Source organism: Kogia breviceps, chromosome 13 (assembly GCF_026419965.1).
Source record: "Kogia breviceps isolate mKogBre1 chromosome 13, mKogBre1 haplotype 1, whole genome shotgun sequence".
Lineage (NCBI taxonomy): Eukaryota > Metazoa > Chordata > Mammalia > Artiodactyla > Physeteridae > Kogia > Kogia breviceps.
Genome location: NC_081322.1, coordinates 83,423,604 through 83,450,239, shown reverse-complemented (window position 1 = coordinate 83,450,239; position 26,636 = coordinate 83,423,604). Strand labels below are relative to the sequence as shown.

Sequence of the window (26,636 nt, the reverse complement as noted above, 5' to 3'; positions counted from 1 at the left end):
TACGTTAATTGGGTGCTGGGCGATGACGAGCTCGGCACCAGTTGGAGTTAAATGTGAAACAAGACTCAGTTTGCTGTTCAAAATTTACAAGAGCCTGGGCTCTCCCCTCTGCCGGTGGGAGGGCTGCTCCCCCGAGCTGGCTCCTGGTTTGTTAGGGGAAGGGGCCTGACTACAATTCGTGCGGCTGGAATTACTGCGGGCCTCGGGGGAGGGTGAGTGTGCAGGTGGAGGAGGCGTGTTTCTTGCTGTGGTCACAGCAGTTTCTTTGGCAGCTGGCACCTTCTTCCTGAGAACGGAGCATATTTTTACTCACAACTTAAACGAAACAGCGAACTTGAGTTGAATTTTAGTTTTAAAAAATCCATTTTCTTTCATCTTCGTTTGCCCCTAAAATTTTTTTCTTACCAATTTGAATACCAAATTGACCATAGTTCTAGTTCAAATGACTTGTTTTCTAGCTGTTTCATATTTATAATCACTAAAGCAACACATAAAACAATAAGGTCCTCAACCCAAATGTCCATCAGCAGTGAATGTATATAGAGACAAAAGTGAGATATCCAGATAGTGGAATATTACTTGGCAGTAAAAAAAAAAAAAAAGTAATGAGGTGCCTGATACACGCTACAACCTGGATAAATCTTGAAAACATGTTAAGTGACAGAAGCAAGTCACCAAAGACCACATAGTGTATGATTCTGTTTATATGAAATGTCCGAAATAGGGAAATCTCTGGAGACACAAAGTAGATTCTTGGTTGCCAGGCTTGGGGGGAAGGAGCACGGGGTTTCTTTTCGGGGGGATGAAATGTTCTAAAATTAGACAGTGGGGTTGGTTGCATGACGCTGTGAAGTTGCTGAAGACCCCTCAGTTGCACATTTTAAATGGGTGAGTTTTATGGGATGTAAGTGATATTTCAACAAAGCTGTTGTAAAGAGTAATGACTCGATGATGAAAATCAAAATACAGTGTCGTCTCAATCATTATTCACTTAAGTGAACCAAAACAGCATCTGAAGAAGGTTTTATAATTCATTTCAGTTGTGAGAATTTCTCCTCATCCTACTCCCCTGCATTTCTTCCCCCATTTATGGGAGAAAGGTTACCATACTACTTCCTGTCAGAGCCTTTCCAAGTATTTGAAAGGTCTTACCCAAATATTTGAAAGCTGTAGAAGTTGCTGAAGTGGCACCTTCAGAAGAGGGCTGGAATGTTGGAAAACAGCATTGCCATTTTAAATGATTATGAAAGGTCAAGCTCTCAATGTAATCTTGGTGGTGCTTAGATCTTTCTACTCAGACTAATTTTTGAGTAAATGCAGGTGTGATAATATAGGGATTAATCTGTTATCACTGAATCCACTGCCTGCAATTCAAACATTCAGATGTTACTATTTGAATTTCCCTTTCATGGTTTTCCTGACTCTGCGTACATAGGAAAATCACTGCAAACTTTTATTTCCCTTGCAGTGTTCTGGCTTCTAAAATTACCTAAACCTGGTTAGTCTAAGAAGATGTAAAATGGCTGCTTGTCTGTAAAGTTTGTGGAAGAACTGGTCTTGAACTTTTCCCTCCTGTCTTGGTCTTTAGTGTGGTGTGAATTTATTCTGTAAAAAGTGTGATGGGGGCGGGAGGTTTTCTCACACGTAGTTTAAAGTAGTTCAGGAGGAAGTAGTCATCTCTCAAGGGAAAAATTGCAGAACTAGATTTATTTACCAAAATGAGGAAAGTAATGAGTGAGATAATTTGACAGCCAAAAATTCAGCAATCATACATGGATTAGAAGTAAAATACAGTATTTTATTGTCAACTCAGTATCTTTTCTACATCTCTCAGACATTTAGAAGGCATTTTAGATACCAGTTTGATCAAATTAAACCGAGAAGACTCAAATCATGTTCTTCCAAAGTGTATTCTGAAAAATACTGGTCCTTTGGGATATTCCATGGAAAAAAACCTGTAAGCAGAAGAATCTGGGAGACCTAGACTAACTAAGGCACCGTCTTGGAATTTGACAATTTGCATAAATACAGCAAAGACTCTCAAAGCCTTTCAGTTAAAGAAAGAAAAAAAAGAGATAGAGAACCTTAACCTGTGTGACCTGAAAATACTGCCTTCCCACCCCCCATGCTTTGTCCCTCTCTCTTTAAATTCAGATAATTTTGCAGAAACTACACAGCCACTGATTTGGATGGTGTCAGAAGCCACTCCTATAATTAAGCCATAGAATGTTAGAAGATCCGTTACACATAGTCATTTCCATTTTATAAAGGAGCAGAGAGTGCCTCCTTCAGACTGGGGCTAGGCCCGGAGGCGATCCTTGCCCACAGCCTGCGGTCGGGCCAGTGTTCGTGACGGCCCAGCACAGTGGGGACGGTGGATTTATTTGATTTCAGTAGGGTGAATTGTTGTTATTGAATTTATATTTTTCAAGAACAGATTGGGGTTTGACACCTTTAATTCCCTTTTTTATTGGGAAAAGAGCTGTCAGTCGCCTTGGAGCAATAAAACCTGTACTATCCTGTGTCTGGTTAGAGAGTTACATCCCCGTCCTTGGAAATGTGAAAACAGGTGTGAGCTTTTCCTTTGTCCATGAAAACAGCCTCCCAGCTGGGCTCGTAATAGTGTCACGTAGTTACTTATTTTCTCATGAACCTTCCCATTCCCTCTGCACGGGCACAGCTCTGGCTCGGATTGCATCTCACCTTGGGCCTTTGGACTTTAGACCGAGCATTTCAGAGCTGGAAAGGACTCAGTCATCTAACCCAGACCCTCTCTTTGCAGACCCGGGGGCTGAGGCCCCAGGGAGGAAGGCCTCCGCAGCTCATCGTTCCATGGGGCCTCGGGGCTCCCGTGCTTTCGCCCACTGTTCCAGGGATCAGTGAACCTGGCTGGTTCTCAAAATCATTTGAGTGGCTTTTAAAAAATACAGGTTCTTGGGGCTTCCCTGGTGGCGCAGTTGTTGAGAATCCGCCTGCCGATGCAGGGAACACGGGTTCGTGCCCCGGTCCGGGAAGATCCCACATGCCGCGGAGCGGCTGGGCCCGTGAGCCATGGCCGCTGAGCCTGCGCCCCTGGAGCCTGTGCTCCGCAACGGGAGAGGCCACGACAGTGAGAGGCCCGCATATCACAAAAAAAAAAAAAAAAAAAAAAAAAAAATACAGGTTCTTGGGTTGAGGCCCAGAAACTCAGGTGTTTGGGAAGCTGCTCTGGGGATTCTAATGGTTAGTCCCGAAGGACCGGGGTGTGTGGCATCTATTTGAGGACCACCTATTTAAGTCGTAAGCGGCAGGGCCCCCCCTGCCACCCTGGAGGCACAGACTCGTGTTTGTGGAGGGCTTGAGCCCCAAAGGCATGCTCGGTGCCCACCAGCTGGAGTGGGCTGGGGCGGAAGGTGGAAGCTATTGTGGTTCATCAGCGTGTTGATGGTACTTTTGAGCTGAGCTAACCCATAATGAGAACAGCAAATAGAATTTTTAAAAGAGTAGATTATTAAGCAGAAGGAGATTGGGGAGTATTACAATTAGGTATTCATCATCTTCATTAACTAAGGCAAAGGTGGGTAGGTTTAGGTGTTGAATCCTGATATTAAATGAGATACGCATTACATAGTTAAGTGGCCTGGTGCAAATACCTGTGAAACACCAGTCATTATATTCATGAAAAAAAAAGTGCCTGGTGCTTTGCTTAAATTTAAGAAGTTTTACTGGCTAGTTTCATTAGTTCTTGTTTTAGAAATAAAATGAAATTCATTGCTATTTTTGTTTTTAGGCATTTGTCTCTTGCATATACTGATATTTTAGTAATAGATCAGAAACTTCCTCTCTTATTGAAATGAAAACTCCTTCTAAGCTAGGCGACTATCAGAGGCAAAAAAGAGGAAAGATTTTTCTGCTAAATATGGTCAGTGTGAGAAACACACAGATACTCATTAAAAACCTCAAGGGGTTCAGACACCTTCAATACCAAGTTTTGTGTCTAGGATACATTATCTTACTCTAAAATTCTGACCTAGTATATAGCTGTTAAAAAAAACCCCTTGTTATTTATTTATATCTGTAGAGTGCTAATGTAACTCTCATACTGAAACTTAAGAATTTCCATTATAAATAGTGCAGTATGATTATGTCCGGTTCCTTTTAGGTTCTAACATTTTGGAACTCTAACTGCAGCTTTGTGCCATAGCTTCAAAAGGAGTAGCGTTTGGAGGAGAGACGTGAATTACTAAATTATCATCTACACCAACCACATGGTTCTATGTGTGTACGTAAGGGATTGGGGTACATGGGCAGAATTAAACTTTTATCACCACTGCCCCCACCAAACAGAGCAGAATGTTAGAAAGGGTTTCAGTATTTTTACCAGCCTGGCATAAACATTGCCCTTTTGGTGGGTAGATTTTAAATGGCTAACTGCATACTGTACACACCTGTACCGCACATTACTGTGTGATTTTGCTGCCTTCAGAGAATATTGCTTTTGAGAAAAGTGTGTGATCTAGGGGGAAATACGAAGGCAATAAAAATTGCAAACCATGTGCTTTTCTCCAGCCTTTGCACGTGGTTTGGGTTTGTGTGATGATACATCTTTACCCTGGACCTCCAGCTTTTCGTGGGACCATTCTCACATGTATCATGCATAACCATATCATCCCACTTTATTTCTGTGGCACAACTGCAAACACGAGTGCTAACTTTTTCCAAGTACACATTGAGTTCACTAAAAACAATTGAGGGGCTTCCCTGGTGGCGCAGTGGTTGAGAGTCTGCCTGCCAATGTAGGGGATGTGGGTTCGTGCCCGGGTCCGGGAAGATCCCACATGCCGCAGAGCGGCTGGGCCCGTGTGCCACAACTACTGAGCCTGTGTCTCTGGAGCCTGTGCTCCGCAACAAGAGAGGCCGCGGTAGTGAGAGGCCCGCGCGCTGCGATGAAGAGTGGCCCCCACCTGCCACAACTAGAGACAGCCCTCGCACAGAAACGAAGACCCAACACAGCCAAAAATAAATAAATAAATAATTAAGACCACATATTGTGAAAAAAAACCCAAAAGACAAAACAAAACAAAAAAAACAATTGATTACCAAGGAAACCTAACAGGATAATAAAAAGGAGAGTTGGGATTTAGGTATGTTTCCTTAATATGCCAAAGCCTGATTTCTTTTTTTTTTTTTTTTTTTTTTTTTGCGGTACGCGGGCCTCTCACTGTTGTGGCCTCTCTTGCTGCGGAGCACAGGCTCCGGACGCGCAGGCTCAGCGGCCACGGCTCACGGGCCCAGCCGCTCCGCGGCACGTGGGATCTTCCCGGACCGGGGCTCGAACCCGCGTCCCCTGCATCGGCAGGCGGACTCTCAACCGCTGCGCCACCAGGGGAGCCCCCTGATTTCTTTTAAAGCCCCTGGATAAATGGACCAAAACATGAATATAAATGGTCCTGTCATCTGAGTAAGTGTTCCATCTTAAACTTTGATGAAAGTTTATGCTGTATTTCAGTACATTATTACAGATCTATAAAGTTTAAAAGAATCTTAATAGTCTTTCTAAACATGGACCTGCTTAACATGCTGCTGCTGAAGGCAGTGCCGTTTTGTGGTCCTCAGTCAGGGTAGGAGCATCCCCTTTATCCAGAGGGCATTTTGGGGGGTGTGTGTGTTGGGGGGTACTTTTAGAGGACTGGGGATACCTGGTGTTTAGTGGGTGGGCTCAGGGATGCTAAACATCCAGCAGTCCTTGAGGTAGGCTTGCAGAAGGAACACTCGTGCTGGCCCAGAATAGCATTTTACCCCCGACCCCGTGAGAGACACGAGTAGGCTAAGGACTAGTTGAGGGACCCTTGCCCAGTCCTGCACGGCAGCTTGGCTGGAGATCATTAACATGCCGTTCATTCGAGTGTTTAGCTTTCATGAGTTCTCCCATCTCAACCTTGGTCTCAAGATTGTAGACCATAGGGCTTCCCTGGTGGCGCAGTGGTTGAGAGTCCGCCCGCCGATGCAGGGGACGCGGGTTCGTGTCCCGGTCCGGGAAGATCCCACGTGTCGCGGAGCGGCTGGGCCCGTGAGCCGTGGCCGCTGAGCCTGCGCGTCCGGAGCCTGTGCTCCGCAACGGGAGAGGCCACAGCGGTGAGAGGCCCGGGTACCGCTAAAAAAAAAAAAAAAAAAAAAAAGATTGTAGACCATGCACTGTAAATGAAATACACATATATTGATTAAAATTACCTTGATTTTGTAATTTTAGGGGGTGTCTGAAAATGAAAATTTTGGTGCCTCCGCAGATCAGAACTGGGCGTTGCTCTTTCTGACGGGGCTGGTGGGCACAGCGGAGGGAAAGGCTGCCTGCCTCCCAGCACTGCCAGCCGTGCCTGTGATTGCAGCCTGAAGAGCTTAGCCTGATCCCTGGCTTGACGGCTTTTGTTTGCAGCCATACACCAGACTGCAGGATTGCCTGGGTGTTGCAGCTCTGGGAAGGAAGTCTGTGGAAAGACCAGAGCAAGTGAAGCTTGGCGGAATGTCTCACTGGAGCTGCTGTTTGCTTATTTTTGGCTGCGCTGGGTCTTCGTTGCTGCACGCGGGCTTTTCTCTAGTTGCCGCGAGCGGGGGCTACTCTTTGTTGCAGTGGGACACTCAGAGATGATTAAAAACACCCGGTTAAGTGTAGCGTGTTCCATTCTGTTTTCTAGATCAACGTCCGAGTTACCACCATGGATGCGGAGCTGGAGTTCGCCATCCAGCCAAATACAACAGGAAAACAGCTTTTCGATCAGGTTGGTTTCTGTGAACTTAAGAGAGAGGGTTCCCAGGTAGAAAAAAGCGTTTGCAGCATCAGAATCACTTGTTTGCTGAGCATATTTATTACCTTGGTTGGCTGCTAGCTTCTCGCTGTGGAGTAGACCATTTTTTCCCTCCTGCCAGCGGGATTCAGCTGTCGTAAACACTCTCCCTGGGGTGGCCCCTGTTCGCAGTCCCGAGAGGAAGGGGTGCCGTGCAGTCTTCATGAGCCAGAGCCTCACCCGAGAGCTCTGGCTGCCACCTCTCCCGCTGGGGTCTCCACGGTCCCCCAGGCCATTTCCTGGCATCTGGTTCGTGGCCGGGGTGCAGTGGAGGACAGCATAGGGCCCGGCGGCCTCTCCCCAGCACTCCCTGCAGCCGCAGCGTCCCGAGCCCCTCGGAGGTCAGCGCACACCCTTCCCTCCAGCCAGGTAACAGCCCAGCCGCGCTCCTGCCCCTCTCTTCAGGAAAGCTGAAGGTGAATGCAGAGTTTTAATAAGCGCGGTGCACCACCGTGAGGGCCGTGATAACTCTTTGTGAAACAGTTCCAGGCTTTAGACAGAGCGAGAGCTACCCTTCTGGGCTTTGCAAATTCTGCTCTGGGACTGAGGGCCCAGTAGGGCGCCGGGGCAGGGGGTGCCTTCCCAGCCTCCTGCACTGTCGGCGGCCTTCCCGAGAGGCCCCGCCGGAGGGCCAGGCCATGCTCTGCGTCCCAGCACGAAACTGGAAAGCGGAGCAGAGTCCTGGCAAATGCAGAAACTATAGGTGACTCACCCTGGGCCTGACGGGGTCTCCCTTTCGTCCCCAAAGTCAGCGCCCAGCAGGTTAATGTCCCCGAGCCGGTGAGCAGGGCCTGGGCGCTCCCACCTCCAGGGGAGGGTTCGAATGCAGCCTCCGCTCTCCCTGTGCTGTCATTTTGAGATCATTCCCTGGCTGTGCCTCACCCGGTAACGATAAAGACATTTACTGCCTGGGGCGTGGCTGGACTTGGGGTGGAAATCTAAGGGTTTCTCCTGAAAGAAAATCTTGGGCACCATATGGGACAGTGGTCAGCACGGATGGGGAGGAAGCCGGGTGCCTGGGTCAGCTCTGCCTGCAGCTAGCGCCTCCCTCAGTCACCAGAGTTAGTGTTTGGATTTTTTTCAGTATTGTGTATTCCTGTTGTGAAATACTGTGTAATCTGAGGACTTGAGGCTGGAGGGGACCCGTGGAACCGCTCGTGGAACCGCCCGTGGGTCGGCGGAACATGACTCGGTCTGTGTTAGAACTGTGGACGCAGAGGCCTGGCAGGAAAGGCCGTCTCCACAGCCTTGACCCCAGGTGCACCTCGCTCTTTGAAGATCCGCTTGTTTATCCCTCCGTCGTGGTACGTGAGGCGCGGATGCTCGGGCCTCGTCGGCACAGGCGGGCCGGGCGCCCCTCCTCCCGTGCGCCGCGCCGGGCGTGTTTCCTCCTGAGCGGACGTCCGGGAGGGGCTGCGGGCAGCACGGGGCTCTGCGTCCTTCGCCGCTCCGTCCGACGCGCTTCTAGGTCTCGGGAGCTCATTCGCAGGCCCGGCTGCCAGTCGCCAAAATGCGGCCCTTCACCGGCACCGGCTGGAGGAGACTTGGGAGGCGGTTGGTCTGTCCGCTTCTCTGCCACCCCCTCTGTCACTTAAGTCTCCTCAGCAGTAACTGTCCCCCAGCCCCCGCCCCAGTGCTGTTGCTTCGCCTGTGACTAGATTCTAGTCCAGGGCTCCGAGGGGACGGAGGCCCTCACAGAGACCATCGCAGAGGCCGGGCAGGTTCCTGGCGGGGCCGTGGTGCTTTCCCGCTACTGCAGCTGCCGGTGAGCTGAGAAAGGAGTTCCTGCCACATGACTCCCTGCTCAGTTTTCATCACCAGAAAGTATCAAAATGTTTTCCAGCTGTCGCTTGAGACTGAGTTAAGTAGACACATCCCTGCCTTTTCCTTTCCCAAAACCTGCCATTTAAAACACCACAGAGGGCCTGCCTTGGTGGCACGGTGGTTAAGAATCCACCTGCCGATGCAGGGGACACAAGTTCAAGCCCTGGTCAGGGAAGGTCCCACATGCCGCGGAGCAGCTAAGCGTGTGCGCCACGACTGCTGAGCCTGCGCTCTAGAGCCCGCGAGCCGCAACTACTGAGCCCACGTGCCACAACTACTGAAGCCTGTGCGCCACAACTACTGAGCCTGCGCTCTAGAGCCGGCGAGCCACAACTATGGAGCCTGAGTGCCACAAGTACTGAAGTCCGCGCACCGCAACGAAGACCCAACGCAGCCAAAAATTAAAATAAATAAATAAATAAAATAAAATAATAAAAATAAAACACCACAGAGGCATAGATAAAGGAATGGACCCCACATCCGTTCAGATTTGGCTTGCATGCTGTGTATCAGCTTAAGGTTAAGGTAGAGACGTTGGAGGGAACGGTGATTGTGTTTTTCTAGGGATGCTGGGTTTCCCTCGCAGAGAGGGACGACAGGTCAGTTTTTAGCATGGACTGCAGAAAGGAAACTTGTTTACTTCTGTTGTGTTGTTGTGGGGGAGCCGTAGGGAGAGAAGTAGGGCTTTGAAACACGCTGAGGACAGTTGTCCTGGAAGTAGACGGAAGAGTCACACGTAAAGATGGGTGGCCGATCGGGGAACCCAGGGACAGGCTTCCACCGAGAGCGTGAGGGACCCGGGTCAGGTCCACGGCCCCAGGGTCTGATCGGCTCCGTGAAGGGGGACGGCCACATCGGGGCAGATGGAGAAGAGGGGTGAAGATCCGCGAGGGTCCGACAGCACGGGGCGGGGAGGTCAAGTGGACAGGAAGTGGTTTCACGCCGGTCAGACCCAGGCTAAGGCTGCAGTTGGGTGGATGGGGTGGAAGGACTGGACGGGAGAGGTAGAATGGCTTCTGTACGTGGGGCTTTCTTGTGTGGCTTTGGACAGCCCGCAGAGGAAGGCGAGGCAGGTTTCGTATCCGAATGTTGAGATGGAGGTTTAGGAAACTAGCAGGATTGGGTACAGAAAACCTGGTCTTTCAGTCAGCTTCCTCTGTACTTGGCTACCACGAAAAGCGGACCTGGGGCTTCACCAGACTGGCCGGGAGAGCGCTGGTTAAGAGTCAAAACCGCCCTTCTGGCGCTTCATGATGAGGAGTCTCGGGTCTAGCCCCTCCTCCCCTTTTTTGGGTGAGTGAATGAGCGGGTCATTCCCTGGCGTGTAGTAAACGGAGACTCGGGAGCTCCCGCGAGCATCCGGCCCCGCGGCCGAGGCCGACACAGAAACAGGCTCAAGGCAGACTTTGTTTGGTGTTTCAGATTTTATCGTCAATAAGTGCTCCAGATACCCGATTTTCATTTCTAGTGTGTCCAGCCCTCTTTCCCTTTAAATATGATAGAAACCATATATTTGAAGAATAGTCACCTTTTTTTAAAGGTTTAACATTATATGTCATGGAATTTAAAACTGTGCGGCAAAGTTTTGACAGTATCAAGTGTCCACGGCAAGTTGCTTTTGGACTTCAAGACACAAGAGTAACCATCGTGGGGCTGTCGATGTAATGGACCACAGGAGACTTTAGTCCTAGTACTGGAGAGAGTTTTTAAAATGTGAAACTCACTGTGACCTAGGGCTGAGTTCTACCTTCCTGTATCAGAACTTCACGTTTCTGGAGGTTGAAAGGGTGCTCGCCGCCCCTTGGCATGTATGCAGCCGAGCACTCCCCCTCTTCCCTGGAAGCTGGTTGCCCGCGGCCTTCTATACCTTTCCGGGACTGCTGTCTCCCTGACTCTGCTGAGCAGAGGCCTGGGCCAGCTGCTGAGGAACAGACGTGGGCAGCCAGGGGAGGCTCTGCTTCCCGCTGGTGTCTTTCAACGCCTTTTTCATGGGGGCTCCCCGACAGGTACAGCCACACCTGTGACACACACACACTTTTACCGGTGTACCTGGGTTACGGCCCATTCCCTGTGGCCCACCTAGCTGTCTTTACTCAGAAATGCATAATGGAGGACAGAGGAGTAGGGGGTGACATTTTATAAGATTTAAAGTTAACCCTAAATATGCTCAAATTTATATCAAAAGTAAGTGGTTCAGGGACTTCCCTGGCGGTCCAGTGGTTAGGACTTGGTGCTTTCACTGCAGGGGCCTGGGTTCGATCCCTGGTCAGGGAACTAAGATCCCACAAGCTGCACTGTGTGGCCAAAAAAAAAAAGGAAATGGCTCATTGGTTCATGTCTGTTAGCAACAGACAGCGTGTAGCGGAGGCCCGCCCGGGGGTCTCAGCTGGGACCTCGCTCTCCTGGCAGCTCCGCTGCACAATGTGATAGTGGTGGCCCAGCGCCACTGCCCTCCAGAGAGTTCCTCATGACTGTTCCCCCCACCCCCCCCCCCCGGGTCTCTTTCACACAGGTGGTTAAGACCATCGGCCTTCGAGAAGTGTGGTACTTTGGCCTCCAGTATGTGGATAATAAAGGATTTCCTACCTGGTTGAAACTTGATAAAAAGGTAAGTCATGTTAACTATTTACAGGCTATTAATTGGGTTTGGTCTACTCTGTTGACATTGAAACTCTGTCTTTTGTTTTGTGTTCCTTTCTATTTGTGTAAAAGTCTTTAAAGACAGAGAGCTTGCGGGTTTCCAGTAAATGGGGATAGTGGCTGGAAATTAGATCCTGGTGTTTCTCCTTACTGCTCCCTTATTGGAGTGTATGATGCTTAAGTGCTCAGCTTTTAGTTGACCTTAGCTTTTTTTTTTTTTTTTTTCCAATGAGATTGTTAATCTTATAAACCATGAATCATCCACTGTTTTGTAAGAATCTGTTATTGCTCTGTTTGAACCTGTGATAAAGAGTTTCAACTCCAAAGACTGGATAATTCCATTAACAATTACAAAGAAAAGCAGTAAGCTTAATGTGTTTTCTCCAGACAGTTTCTCTCTTTTCTCCAACTCCTGCTTTCCTCCCATATTACTGGACCCGTCAGGAGGGTGATTGGAGGTGTGGAAGCGGGTGGGGGGAGCGTGAGGAATTACTGAGAGTGAGTTCATGGTCCAGGCGTGGCCTGGCCATGTGGACAGAGGCCGGATTCGCGGGTCCCTCAGGCAGTCCCCCGGAGTTGATAGCACCGCCCCCAGAAAACCAAGGCTGGGGCTGGTGTGAGGGTGTAACAGGACTCTCACTGGCCTTCTGTCTTCCATGCTAAAAAGGTGACTTTCAGAATAAACATTATCTTCTGAAAACTGGCCTGAAGGACACTTTTGAGTCAGTGGTTAAAACCTGTGTTGGGAAGGCAGGTCTGAGTCTTTCAAACTTGCAGTGAGGGTTTGGCCTCTGCCGCCCAGGTGTCCGCGCAGGAGGTCAGAAAGGAGAACCCTCTGCAGTTCAAGTTCCGGGCCAAGTTCTACCCCGAAGACGTGTCCGAGGAGCTCATCCAGGACATCACACAGAAGCTTTTCTTCCTGCAAGTGAAGGAGGGGATTCTCAGTGATGAGATTTACTGCCCGCCCGAGACGGCGGTGCTCCTGGGCTCCTACGCTGTGCAGGCCAAGTTCGGAGACTACAGCAAGGACCCGCACAAGTCCGGGTACCTCGGCTCCGAGCGGCTGATCCCCCAAAGGTGAGCCGGCAGGGGCCGGGCCCGCGTGTGAGCGTCCTGTCAGGAGGGTCGGGAGGCAGAAGGGCTTTGTGAAGGGCGAGTGTTCCTGCAGGCCGGGGACTCCGTCTGCAGTCACGGGCCGGCCTTCCACAGGCCCTGCCACCCCTCGGTGGACCCTGGAGTGGCGTCTGCGACAGAGGGACTCAGCAGGGGAGGGGGCCCTCCTCACAGGAGCCGCGGGTGCCAGAGCGGAACCTTCTTAGCTCTCCCTGGTGTATGGTAAACCGGCCCCCGTTCGATCTGTTTTTATTTACTGGCGGTCACGTAAATTACCTTTTGGAAGGAGAGGCCACTTAAAATAAAACACCTTTTAAAAGTGTCCCTAGCAAGACTGGGTTTGTCTCATTCCAGGTTCTAAATCGTCCAGGCTGTTAATTGTCATAAATAGAAATGCAGCATCTTAGGAGGAAGTAGATGGTTTTATTTGAAAGAAAAGTCAAGCTTTGTGTGACGGTGCTCAGTGGCCGGCCGCTCGCCTCTCCCAGCCCTTTGGGGTGACGGCTCTGCCCTCTTCCTTTGCGATCCAGGGTCATGGACCAGCACAAGCTCACCAGGGGCCAGTGGGAGGAGCGGATCCAGGTGTGGCACGCCGAGCACCGCGGGATGCTCAAGTGAGTGCTTCTTTGCAGGGGGCTCGGGCCCTTCGCGTGACTCACCTGGAGCCCTGCCTACAGGGCAGGGAAGGTGAGGAGCTGCCGGTGGGGTTTCTTCCTGAACGAAGCCAGGGGTTCCTCCCCAGCGCCACCAGGGCCAGAAGCGGTTCAGTTTACACCTTCAGTCCCTCAAGCCTTCTCTCCTCCTTGTTCCAGAGGAAAGAAAAGCTTGTGTCTGAAACTTCATTTGAGTCAAGGGGGCCAGAGCATTGCTCGCAGCCCACCGGGCATTTTCTTTTCCCCGTCACAGAGGTGCCGATTCGTTCATCGTCCATAAGGTGGTTGCCTTCAAAAGGTTGTAAATGTAAAAAAAAACAAAACAAAAAAGTTCCCCAGTGAGAAACACTTGCTAATAAAGAAGCACCAGCAAGGCGTGGCGGGTGGGAACGAGGCGGCCAGATGCCGTGTCCTAGAACCCTCCTCTCGGGAGCCGGCAGCAGCTCTCGGCACGATGTCCCATCCTCAGAAGTTCATTTGCAGGCTGGGCCTCAGAGACTTTGTGTCCTTAGAATTTCCTGCCTGACCCGAGCATCTTCTGTGGAGGGAAATAACTCAAAGCCCAAGCAGTGGCCCCAGGTGAGGCAGACGGTGGGCTCCCTGAAGCACCGTGTGGGCCACAGAGGGAGAGAGAGGAGAGAGAGGTCGTGCCCGGCCATACAGCTTCCAAGGGAAGCCCTCTGCGTCCAGAAGAAGCCCCACGAGCCAGTCCGGCTCTTTGCTAACGCGTGAGGCACGCCCGTCCCGTGGTCAGTGTCCAGGACGGCTGGGCGCCCACTTGGGGTGCAGGCCGGCAGAGGGGCAGCACAGAGATGCCCGGCCGTCGGCCCGTCCTGGCGGCGGCGTAACTGTCGAGTGCGGGGCGCGTGCTAACGACGGTGCGTGTGTTTGTTCTCCCCGCCCAGAGACAGTGCTATGTTGGAGTATCTGAAGATTGCCCAGGACCTGGAAATGTATGGGATCAACTATTTTGAGATAAAAAATAAGAAAGGAACAGACCTCTGGCTTGGAGTTGATGCCCTTGGACTAAATATTTATGAGAAAGATGATAAGTGAGTTGAACTTTGTATTATCTTTAGTTGGTGGGGTATCAGGCCTGGAAACCACGGAGAAAATGGCAAATGTGCATACGGGTTCCTTTCAAAGTATTTATCTAGTATCTAGCAACTTACTGGCCCAGCGTCTTGGCGCGTAAGAGCTTTGCGACTGTGACGTAGCCATGTCGGAGGCTGGTTCAGAGGTGAGCGTTATTTCTCTCTCAGCCTGTTTATTGGCACGTGCCGAGGGGCCCAGCAGGGGGCCGCGCCGGTCCATGACCTCATGGGCTTTGGAGCTTGTGAGAGAAGGCAGAACAAGAGCTGCAGGAAGCCGTCTCCCACCCCGTCCTCTGAGGCCGCCCCAGCTGCCTGTAGGTACCAGCACGCCCATAGCTAACAGGCAGGCAGTGCTGATCCGACCCAGGATGTTTATTATGGTGCTATCAGAGACCTTGAGATTCTGTAAACAGTAGCCTTCACGTGCGGACAATCTAGCTAAACCCTCGGAACCTGCAGGAGGTACCGGGTTGCCGCACGGTGTGTTACGTTTGTGGAGCGGGCTCTCCTGCAGTTCGGTGCAGGCAAGCTGGCCTGCCCCGACTTCCTTTGCCCATCCCCGTGGTTACCAGTTCTGCACGGATGCCTTTTTCCTGCCAAGGGGCTAGATAACACACACACAAAAATCATTCCGATTCGGCGAGGACGAGTTTTCCGCGGCGGTTCCCTGTTCCTTGGGCTTGGAGTGGCAGCTCACCTGTCTCGCCTGCTCTCAGACGTCAGTGCTCTCGGCTCCCCCGGGCCCCAGGTTCCCACCCCTACCCTGACATGCATGAGGGGAGCAGCGCCGCTTCTGACACTTGATAACCTGCATAGAGTCCACCATAATCCCCGCCACAGGCGCTCTGGCCAGGACCCCCAGTCCAGACCCATTTCCCCTGGGGTGGGCACCTCTCCACCACGCACCCAGAGTGGGTGGAGGAGAGTGTCTCCGCCGGGAGGCGCGGTGCCAGTCGGACGAATCCAGTGACACTTAGGACGCGGCGTGCTTAGCGGAGCATCGCGGACACTCGCCTGAGGACCCCGAAGTGAGTTACCGGGGACTCTTGGTTTGCTCCTTCCCCGGCGTGCTAGGCCCAGTGCTGTGGACGAGCAGAAACAGTCTGCGTGAGCCAGGGACTCGGGAAACTAGCCCTCATCCTTGTGGGGGCCCCCTGAGCTGGAGGGCGGTAGCTGGTCAGCAGGGAGCACCGCGGCCTCGTTGGGGGGACATACATGGGAAACCGCCTTCCTGAATGAGCAGATCTTGTAACATAGCCAAGGCCAGGGCTGTCTGAACAGGTTTTTCAAGCTGCTAGGTAAAGCCAGAGGCAGGGACCTGCTGCTGTCAGCTTGTGACGACCCTCACCCACGCAAATGCCCGTTTCCTGCGAGTGAAAATCTGAGCCGCTTGGCTCTTTCAGTCCTGTCTCTGCTCTCCTCCCATCCCCCAGCTTAGCTGCGAAACGGGCAACCTCTCAAAGGGTCTTCTCCCCAAAGAAAAAAGCCTCGGGGTCCATTTTTCACTGCACGTGTAACAGTCAAGTGGGAGCACGTAGGACGGGAAGCGTTCGTCTTGTCTTCCTTTCTGTAAACCCTTAGATCCGGAGAGGAGAGAGCATCGAGAGGGAGGAATTAGGCAGCTTCCCTGCACGCTGGTGTCAGCGTGGGACAGAAAAAGTTGAGATTAGCTGCGTTATAACCCTACCCAGCATCCTCAGGCCAGAACAAAAACTAGAGGCTGATCCTGCGCCAAATTCTTCAGTCCTTCGAAAGCACACTTCTCCCCCAGCTTCGTCCCTCCTAGGGCTCACTCCCCTAGTCCTTCCGTCCGGTCCCTCCGGAGGAGTTTCTGAATGAGCCGGGGGCCCAGGGCTCCAGCAGGGAGGATGCTGGAAAAGGGCTGTAGACCAGGAGGGGACGAAATGAAGGCCACGTGTCTTTTCCCTTAGATTCCTTACCCAGGGTTGTAAATCACGTGGTCTGATTTACATTTGTTTCATTGGCATTAGAAATGATGTTCTTCAACCATTTAAGTACATTACTTTTTTCCAGTTTCTAAAATTATGCTCACAGGCAGATTTCTTAGGCGGGCGCGGGGGAAGGTTACATCTTTGTGCCTTACCGTCAGTGGCTTACCTGTATCACAAAGGAGGGCAAAAAGCGATTCTCTGGATCTCCGTGTGCTTTGTTTTAACAAATATGTCCGATCACAGCTGTCAGAACATCCTCCTTTCTGTCTTTGGTACCCTAACCTGAACACGGAACAGACGGAATTTTTGAATGACTTCGTTTCTTGCCGCTGCGAGGACTCGGGTTGGACCACCTCTAGGGGGCGGTTGAGAAGCCCGGCTCAGATTGGCCGAGAAGAGAGGCTGGACGCGTGCGGGGAGGGCCGGAGGAGAAGCCATGGGGGCGTCTAAGTGCGGCTGGGCGCGGCTGGCAGGAAGGGCGGCTGTGGGGGGAGTCTTCCGCCCGAGAGCAGGCGCGGAGGCCCAGGCCCCCAGTTAAGCGCCTTTTCTCCCACGTGGAAGTGTGGGAAGAGCTTCAGCCGGGTGGGCGGGGCGCCTGGCCCCTCTTCTCTGTTCTTCCCCCTCCGAGATCTGCTGCCCATCCCCCCACCCCAGACCTTTCTAACCTCTTCCAGTGAAAACGTTCACAACACTGCAAAATGAAAAGCACTTCACAGTGAAGCCCACGTGCCCGCAGCCACGAGCCCCCCGTTGGCATGTCGCCACGGGCCTGGTCACGCGCCTCCCCGTCCTCATGTCACGGCCCTCCTCCCCACTGGCCCCCCCGCCCCCACGTGGCAGAGTAAATCGCAGGCATCGGTGTACTTCCCCCAAAACGCATACTGTTCGCCAGAGCTCGGTATGTCTTGATTGTCTTTTGATGTAAAATTTAATTACAACGAAATGCACAATTCTGAGTGTTCCTTTGCTGACTGACGTCAGACAGACACACGCCTGTGAAATGCAGACCCCCGTTGAGAGGTGGTGCGCCGTCCTCACTCCACCGCACGTTCTGAATGTCAGTGTTTTAACCATTCGTTTGTTCGTTTTGAAATCATTTCAGACTTTAAAAAGGTTCCGTACAAAGAATTCCCATGTGCCCTTCAGCAGCTTCCCCAGATGTCAACACAGTTGACACAGGAACATAAACACGGTCCAGGTAGCAGAGTCAGGACGGTCACCTTGACACGTGATGCCGTTAACGCTCTCTGGACCGTGTTCCCATCTTACAAGTTGTCCACCAGTGTCCCTTTCCTGCCCCGGGATCTGCCTGGGATCCCACCTACATTGAGTTGTCACACTCCCCAGTCTCCACCCACCTGGGACAGTCCCGGATTCTGTCTGTCTGTCTGGCACAGCCTTGACACTTGTGAAGAGCACTGACCATTGACTCTTTGGACAATCCCTCACCTTGGATCTGTCTCATACCTTCCCGTGATAAGATTTGAGGTTTGCGCTTTGGGCATGAGTCCGACAGAAGTGCTGTCGCACCCTTGCAGGCAGCGTGTGGCGTCCGAATATCCTGCTTCTGGTGTTGACTTTGATCTCGGGTCAGGATGGCATTGGCCAAGCTTTCTCTGCAAAGTTACTCACCTCCTCTTCGTAATTGACAAGCGTCTTTAGGGGAGAGTCTTTGAAACTATATGAATATCCTGTTTCTTAAACTTTCATCTATTCTACATCCATTGATGAGACTTGCATGAAACAGTTATTGTAGTATTTGAGAAATGGTGATTTTTTAAAAAAAAAATCATTGCATTTACACATATTAATGGAATTCTATAAGGAAGCAATTTCTCTTCTCCATTTATTGTTTAGTTACTTATGTTAATATGTGTTTTCTTCTATGGGCCATAATCTATACTGTTATTTTGTAGCAAAAATCGTTTGAGATTTGCTTTTTGGAGCCCCTTTGAGCTGGCTCCTGGGCCCTCCTGACCCCATTATTTTCAAGGCACTTCTTACATATCGGTACCTCCAGATGCTCCAGCCCTGGAATCAGCTATTTCTCCAAAGAGCTCTGGTCCCCCATCATTCGAGAATTACACTTTTAAAAAAATTTGTGACTTATAAATCCTTTAGAAATCTTCTCTGTGGGTCCTTCACTGTTTGTGTCCTCTAAGTGAACTCAAAAAAATAATAATAATAAAAGAGAAAGAAAACCTTGTAGACTTTAATCTTCCAACTGTGGTCAAGAATAAAAGGAGGTTCTTTAACTTAGGGGTGAGTCACAATTTTCCTGTTTAGTCCTCATCTTTTGATACTGCAGCCATGCTTATGGAGGCTATAAATTGTCATACGACGTTTCACAGTCTTAAAAAGACAAACTTTGCAGGTACAGCAGAAGCTGGAAGCTGTGGTGACAGGATGCCCAACCCTTGAGAGAAAGATGTCTGTCTAGCCTGAAGGTCCAAGGTTTCTGGGTTAGAAACTACTTTGAGAGACTCGTATAAAACTGGGAGACAGAGAACAGACCGTTGCGTGGGAAGTCTGGCCCACGGTGCTGACTGCATGGTGAGGACTGGGCAGCACTGCTGGGTCCTGGCTCTGCTCTTCCCAGCACGTTGGCCTGTGTTTTGGAGGAAAGTGTTCTGAAGCAGCAAGTGCCTACCCGATGTCTCTCTTTTATGGCCTTTCCATGTAAGGACAGAGGTTACGTCCATGGCAGGACCAGGTGACATCCTGAGTTCCTTTCCAGCGCTCAGAGACCTATATACAAAATTACTTCCTTAAACGATATATGTGTGTGTGTGTGTATATACATACATATATATATATATATATATATATATATATATATCTCCCATATACAACGGGAGATAAAATAACTGAACAAACTCCCTGCATGCTTTTCTGAGTGCTGTGAAGCATGTTAACCAGATGTATCTCAATGGGCATTGGTGATCCTATAGGAGAAAACTAAAAAAAGGATGTATATCAAAAAGGTTTGACACTTAAAACCGCAGCCTGGCCAGCGCCCTGACTATTGGGTCCCGGAAGTCTGTCGGGCTTATAGGTGCCCCACTCCTGGCCTTCAGAGGCCACGCCCACTGCCTTGACCTGGCTTGTGTTGTCGTAACAGAGCCTACATTGCCCACCAGTTTTTATTTAAACATGTCGGTGGGCAGTAGATTCCTCCCCACTCGTGCTCTTTTCTAAATTGGAAGTTGTCGTGGCTCATGGGCAAGGACTGTTTTTCATGGCAGCATCTTTGAAGGGTTGCTTGAGGATCTGTCATTACTTCTGGAATGGTGGCATCCATGGGTAGTGTGTTGGAAGAGTGGGGTGGAAATTATGAGGTAAGTAGAGCAATGTGGTCTTGAAATCATACCATAAGCGTTCCCAGAAATGCTAATTAAAAATCAGGAGTTTCAGCCAGTAGTGGCCTAGTAGTGATTAAGTGGGACAGTAGTAGGGCTTCTGTTAGGGTGTGTGACCTGAGTGAGCACTCTCTCGGAACTTGGAGGATGACACGGGAAGGCGTCTGACCCGCCAGGAGAGCATGCGTCACTAAGATGAGAACTAGAGGGGCAGAATCCATATACCAAGCCCTCAGCTCATCAAGAAGATGTAACAGTTGTGAATATACATGCACCCAACATTCGAGCACCTAATATATTAAGCAAATGCTAACAGTTTTCTGAAGGGAGAAACAGACAACAATACAGTAAGGAAACCTTGGACTTGAACCATACCCAGCCCTTTCCTTTTCCATTAGTGAATAGCTGCTCTGGGTATAGCATGTATAGGAAACATAAGGTGTGATCTTTGCCATCAGACTGCTAACCTGCCTGGTTTTCAGAGAGCTAAATAATAATGCAGTAATTTAAACAACACAAGAATAGTTTGTATGGCATAAGGGGGACTGCACGTTGAGAGGGGAAAGGCTGCTGAAAGGGAGAGTGAGCTGGCCCGATGGTTCAGGTCTGGGAGTGGCGGGGGAGGGGGGCGGGAGGCCCTTGCATGGGGGTGGGGGCGGCAGTGAACCCAGTCTTGAAAGGTGGGCTGAAACAGGCTGCTGGGTCTAGGTTAAAAGGCTCTTGGATGAGAAGTTCAGGACTATGGATTTCATCCTGTAGAAACGGGGCGGGGTATTGGGGCGGCAGTGTTGACATTTTTCAGGAGGGGCATGGATTGACCCAAAGGGACATTAATCAGACAAGCGGACCGGAAGTAGGGTTCTGGCAATAAGGAACTTGGTTGGCTAGGCTGCTGGCCTGTGAGAGGTGGGATTAGGGAGGTGATGTGGGAATGAATTGCAAAAGACGGTCACGAGAGATACTTTGAACAAAGGACGAAAGGATGTGCCTGGTTAGGAATCAAAGCTGACCTCAAGATTACAAGCCGGGTTGACTGGACGTAGTAACTGAGAAAGACGGACGTGAATGGGAGCATATCAGGGCTTCCTAGAGCTGACCTCACTGACACCCACCTGTCAGCTAACCTAGCACAGGTAGCAGCTATGCCGTTATGATGTACATTATGTAATATGCTTCTTGGGCTAGCTTTGTACTTTTAAAAATTAAAGTGAAAGAAATTAAGAATAGATTTACACACTTTTCTTAGCCAATCCAAGTACACATCTAACTATCCCACCCTTTTTTTTTTTTAAACCTTAGGTTGACCCCAAAGATTGGCTTTCCATGGAGTGAAATCAGGAACATCTCTTTCAATGACAAAAAGTTTGTCATTAAGCCCATCGACAAGAAGGCTCCCGTAAGTTCATAACAGTTACAGGTTACTGTTTTTCATTTTGCAGCCAAATACGTTTCCAAGATAAAGGTCAGATTTCTCTGTGTGACAAGGAGCTGGTGATACTCAGAATTACCTGGGGGCGGGGGGGGAGAAGTCCTAGTAGGTTACATGGAGGGTTAAGGCCCCCTTGGGCCCGGCCACTGGGCATTGCAGTAGGAGGTTATGGTGAAGCCCAGCGGTCCGTCAGAAGCCAGCTGACTCTTGTCATCTAAGTTTCCAAACGGTCTTCATTCCTTAGGAAGAAAAGGGCAGTTCTGAGTCATCGACCTTTGCTAAAAGATAAGCATTTCACAAAGTGTTGCACTTCTGGGCTTGTGAAATGTTCATATTCGTGTGGAAAACCAGCCTGCCTCCAGGCAGCGGGCGCTCACGGCGGCACTGCCCTGGTACCTCCTGGAGCAGGTACCGTGATGGTCAAGCCTTGGGGCCGGGCTTTGACTTGGTGAGCTGTCCTTGCAACTTACCCACGTTAGGACAGATTTGCTGCCCCCCGCGTACCCCCCTCCTCCTGGTACAGACTGCGCGTTGTTTTTCTCCAACTGCCCTGTGCCCCGCAGGTGGTCCTCACGCTGGCACCTTCACATCGGTGCTGATGTGGGAAACGGCCCCTCACAAAGAGCCTGGTGGGCAGGCATCCTGGGAGGACGTAGCTAGAAAAGGAACGTCATATCCTAGAATTAGAAGAATACCGATTGTTAGCTAATAGCTGTAAAGACCCGTACATTGTGGAAATTATGTAAACTTTCAGCTGAGTTTGCTCAAAAGGTTAAGACAATACATACATACATACTGTAGAGTGGTGGAATGGGTGAGGAGTTTGTGTTTTTGTTGTTGTTGTTGTTGTTTTTTGAAAAGACATGGAGGAATTTTTTAAATTTTTTATTTATTTTTGGCTGCATTGGGTCTTCGTTGCTGCACACAGGCTTCCTTTTGTTGTGGCGAGCGGGAGCTACTCTTTGTTGCGGTGTGCAGGCTTCTGACTGCGGTGGTTTCTCTTGTTGTGGAGCACGGGCTCTAGGCATGTGGGCTTCAGTAGTTGTGGCTTGCGGGCTCTAGAGCGCAGGCTCAGTAGTTGTGGTACGTGGGCTTAGTTGCTCCGTGGCACGTGGGATCTTCCCGGACCAGGGATTGAACCCGTGTCCCCTGCATTGGCAGGCGGATTCTTTTTTTTTTTTTTTTTTTTTTTTTCTGTATGCGGGCCTCTCACTGCTGTGGCCTCTCCCGTTGCGGAGCACAGGCTCCGGACGCGCAGGCCCAGCGGCCATGGCTCACGGGCTTAGTTGCTCCGCGGCATGTGGGATCTTCCCGGACCAGGGCATGAACCCGTGACCCCTGCATCGGCGGGCGGATTCTCAACCACTGCGCCACCAGGGAAGCCCTGGCAGGCGGATTCTTAACCACTGCGCCACCAGGGAAGCCCAGGAATGTGTTTTCTAATCAGAAGTCTATTCTTTAAAAAACTGCCACTTGAAGAAATTCTCTTATCCTTCTTGGAGCCTGTTGTGAATTTTACCAAAATTATAGTTCGGAAAGAACTTGGTGTCTCATGTAATTTGGTTCCTTAGTTACAGTGTTCGGCTCAGAGAGGCACGTCTGGGAGCCCTCCAGGGCTTGGGCACCGCATGGTGACCGTTAACGCTCAGGGGACAGCGTGTAGCGTTGCTGTCCAACTGCTCCTCCCGCGGAGGGGTTGGTCCCGCGTAAGGGAAAACCAGAGGTCTGGACGCTGTGTGTAAAAGTATTGTCTCCATGGAAAGACACTTTCAGTATTTCTGCTGTTTGCAAACTCTTGACTCCTGCTCCACGGGTAGTTGCACAGCTATTTTAAATTAAACAAGCGCTTAATACGGACTCTCAGGCTCCATGGTAACAGGTCACATTAATATGCAGCACCATGAACCGAGGGTCATAGTGTTACGTGGGCAGTGAGATGGGGCCGTCAGAGCGAGAAGATCCTGCGATCCTGTGTAGGCGACTGTCTGTTCATGAGATGTTACTGATTGTTCAGAACATTTTTTAAGAAGTGACAGAAGCAGGAATTCTGGGTAGACTGTTTAAGAATTAAGTGGTGGGCTTCCCTGGTGGCGCAGTGGTTGAGAGTCCGCCTGCCGATGCAGGGGACACGGGTTCGTGCCCCGGTCCGGGAGGATCCCACATGCCGCGGAGCGGCTGGGCCCGTGAGCCATGGCCGCTGGGCCTGCGCGTCCGGAGCCTGTGCTCCGCAGTGGGAGAGGCCACAGCAGTGAGAGGCCCGCGTATCGCAAAAAAAAAAAAAAAAGAATTAAGTGGTATGTTTTTTTCAAATTTGGTTTAAGTTTAGCTTCCGAAAAGCTGAAGAATATTGTATAATCACAAGCTCCCAAGCAAAGGCAGCTGGAATACATCTGGTTGAATTAGCCGAGTATACTTTTGCTATAATCAGGTTTTATGTGAAGCCATCATTTGAAAGGGGAAAAAGGGAGAGAGAAACATTTGCTGGTCACGTGCTGCGTGGTGTCAGGCGCGATACCAGGATGGTGTGCACGCCGGAACAGGACAGGTCCCACCCCGTGAGGTGTACACGCCAGTGAAGAGATGGGTGAAGACAGACAAAACAAGTAACGTGCTTTCTGGCAGAGAATTTAACAGCGCAGCTCTACTGAGTGACAGGTCGGGACGCAGATGGGAGGTGGGGTGGGCGATGGCTTCCGGTGGGTGGGTCGGGGGACCTCACAGAGGAGGCGTCCTCTGCTTGGGTGCCTTATGGTGGGGGGCTTGCTGGGGGGACGGGTCCCTTGGGGCCCGCACACCTCCCAGGGCTGCTCTGCGCAGCCGCAGGCAGGCTTAGCGCCTGGGGCAGTAGAACACCACATGTCCAGGTTCACGCCTTTATGTAGAAGACGGAAAAGGAGACCCGAAAGGTCGCGTCACCACACCGGGGGAGGGGTTCCTGAGCTTGCGTGGAGGGTGGTCAACTGGGCAGGCCCCCGGCTGAGCCCCGGCCCCGCTCCTCAGCCAGGCAGCTTCTGCCCCCGGCCACTTGGGTGCTGCGGTTCGGGGCCGTGATTTTGACTCTTGTGCTGTTCAGTGCCTGCCTGGGTGGCTCATGGGGCCGGGACAGCTGGCTCCCATTTAGAATGGGCCTTTTGTTCCTGCCCCACGGGAGAGGCGGAAGGATGGAGACCTGCAGGTGACAGCAGCGGGCCCGGCCCAGCCCGCGCAGAGGGCAGCCCCGAGGCTCCCGTGTTCACCCGACAGCTCGCCAGGGCTTCCCTCCTTCCTCCCCCGTGTCCTTGGGGACTTGGGTTCACTTTCCTTGGGCCCGGTCTCAGTTTTTAGGACGTCGTTCTCTGCCACTTAAGACGGCCTGCCCCAGGTCTCATCAGGAGGCCTGGGCTGCAGACGTGGATTTAAAAATCTCTAAATAAAAAGTTTCTAGTTTTTGTTTGTAACTTGAAGTCAGGAACTGGCCTCCTTCAAAGGCGGCACGAGGGATTCCGCCACCTCCCGCGAAGCCATGGATGCTCTCATTGTCCCTGGTGTTCACAGGCTCTGTCTTCGGGCAACCCGATGCTGTGGGGAGTGTCACCTGCAGTTCTGACCCTAGATATTTTTTTAAGTGACATTTTTCTGAAGAGGAGTTCGTGCTAATTAGAGTTTCTTTACAAATACTTAGGAACCACAGTCAAGACCCATTTGGGCAGCATGGCTGTGCTGCCGTAGCAAGAGATTATTTTCTCTTTGTGTAATAAGAGACAGGTGGGTAATAAAAATACCCGTTTCTCCCAGCTCCGCAGACACCTCCCTGGGAAACCCGATGACTTAATAACAAGTGTGTGAGAAACCCCAAGGAGAGGCCCCCCGCCCCCCAAGGAGGTCCGTGGGCTCTCGGGCTTGACATTACTCTCTCCCTAGCATTTTTGGACAGGTGTACAGACTGAGGCACTAAGCAGGCCCTCCCTGGGCCTGTTGGTCGGCTCAGCTCGCCCGGCGTGTTCCTGTAGGTTTCGGAAGTCGGTGTGGGCCGTGCAGCACTGCTTCTTGGTCTCAGCCACCCTCTCCCTGTTGCAGTGCTCGGCACCTGGATGCTGGAGGCCCTGTGCCTCAGAAGAGAAAGGAAAGCAGGACGAGGAAGCAGATGCGCCTTTTCCAGTAGCTTTTAGCAAGAGTTTCTAAACTGTACTGCCCCTCTGTCGCCTCTGTTAGTTACACGGGGTAATCAGGAGCTAGGAAACAAGACCCTGTGTCATCCGCGTCCCAGACTTGCGCGGTCACAAGTCATGAAGCTCTCGGATGCTGTGATTTTGTTCTTGGTTTTAAGAAGGCTTTCCAGTAGCGGTTTGGTAAGGCCAGCCCGAAGTCTGAGCGAGCGTATTGTGTACCAGCCAGCTTTCATTGTGCCAGACACCCTTCTGAGTCCTTGTCCTCTGAGGACATTTTCTGATTTAATCCTCACAACAAGACCGTCGATTGTATAGCTGAAGGTGCTCAGGCTCAGAGCGACGGAGCGACCTGTCCAGTGTCTCAGGGTCGGACGCGACGGCGCTGCGCGAACCGTCACTCACCAGCAGATGGTTTGGTCCTGGGCACAGAGAGATGAATGAATGTGGCCCAGCTGTCCAGGCAGCTGACGGTCTAGTGGGGGAGGGAGGGCGGAACAAGCCAGCGGGGTAAGGCACCAGCAACGCCGTGGCTGACCTCTCCGTCAGGGCCCAGAAATGACAGCCACGGAGGAGGAGAGATCTCGTGGAAGTGCTGTGGCCTCGGGTCTGTAGGACTGGACGTGACATGCCAAGTAGGAGGGACTGTGTGAGGACGTGCTCACAGTGTGAGAGAGTGCAGTTTAGGTGAACGAGGGGTGGGTCAGGGCCGGAAGGCCTTCACCTGCGCCAGGCCAGGGCGTTCGCACCTGGTCCTGGAGCTGACGGGCTGGCGTCGAAGTTCCGCCGGTGACCCTAGCGGTGCGCTGGTAGTAGCTTGGGAGGCGAAAGGTTGAGGCAGAGGAGACGGAAGCTCAGTGAAGTAGGAGGAGCTGTGCTGTGCGGGCAGGAATCGGGGAACGGACGGGGCTGTGGGGCTGGAGAGGCCAGGCGAGGGTGCTGGCCTGAAGGCCAGCTGGAACTGGGCCGGAGCAGCTTTGCGGTCCAGCCGTGGGGTTCAGTGCACACATCACCTCTGCTCGTCCTGGGGAACGTGCGCCCCGCGGCACCAGGAACATCTCTGTCATTCGGGGCCAGTGGCTTTACCCTGAACCCCCCTTTCTGGCCCCTACTCTGCTACGTTTGTCCTTTTTGAAGCGGTATCCAGAAGTGGGTGAAGTCGGGTTTGGAAGAAGAAAGCCAAAGGAAGGCGTTCTCCTTGTCGCAGTGCCCTGTTCTCTTCTGCAGGACTTCGTGTTCTATGCCCCCCGCCTGCGAATTAACAAGCGGATCCTGCAGCTGTGCATGGGGAACCACGAGCTGTACATGCGCCGCAGGAAGCCCGACACCATCGAGGTGCAGCAGATGAAGGCCCAGGCCCGGGAGGAGAGGCACCAGAAGCAGCTGGAGCGGTGAGCGGGGGCGGCGGGAGGGGCGGCCGGGCGCGCGCTCGTGGGCCTGGGGACAGGACGGCGTGTCTGCGCCGCTGCCTGCAGAAGGGCTGGTGGTCACAGTCTGCGGGGCAGGGCCTGAGCCCCAGGCGGAGAGCAGTCAGGGCACCTGGGGTCAGGGCTGTCGCCAGTGTCCTGCTGGACGGCGGGCCCGGGGCCTGGCCTAGGCGCTGAGG

The 26,636-nt window shown here is 51.7% G+C and overlaps 1 protein-coding gene across 1 annotated transcript in view; it reads left to right on the top strand.

Annotated features, from left to right (window-relative positions):
- Positions 1 to 26,636, top strand: part of EZR (ezrin) — a 47,534-nt gene that overhangs the window by 17,633 nt on the left and 3,265 nt on the right. Inside the window, 7 exon segments of the mRNA XM_059083534.2 lie at positions 6,672 to 6,755; positions 11,158 to 11,253; positions 12,088 to 12,362; positions 12,929 to 13,012; positions 13,957 to 14,103; positions 20,756 to 20,852; positions 26,258 to 26,421. Of these exon segments, the coding sequence (XP_058939517.1) occupies positions 6,672 to 6,755; positions 11,158 to 11,253; positions 12,088 to 12,362; positions 12,929 to 13,012; positions 13,957 to 14,103; positions 20,756 to 20,852; positions 26,258 to 26,421 (947 nt within the window).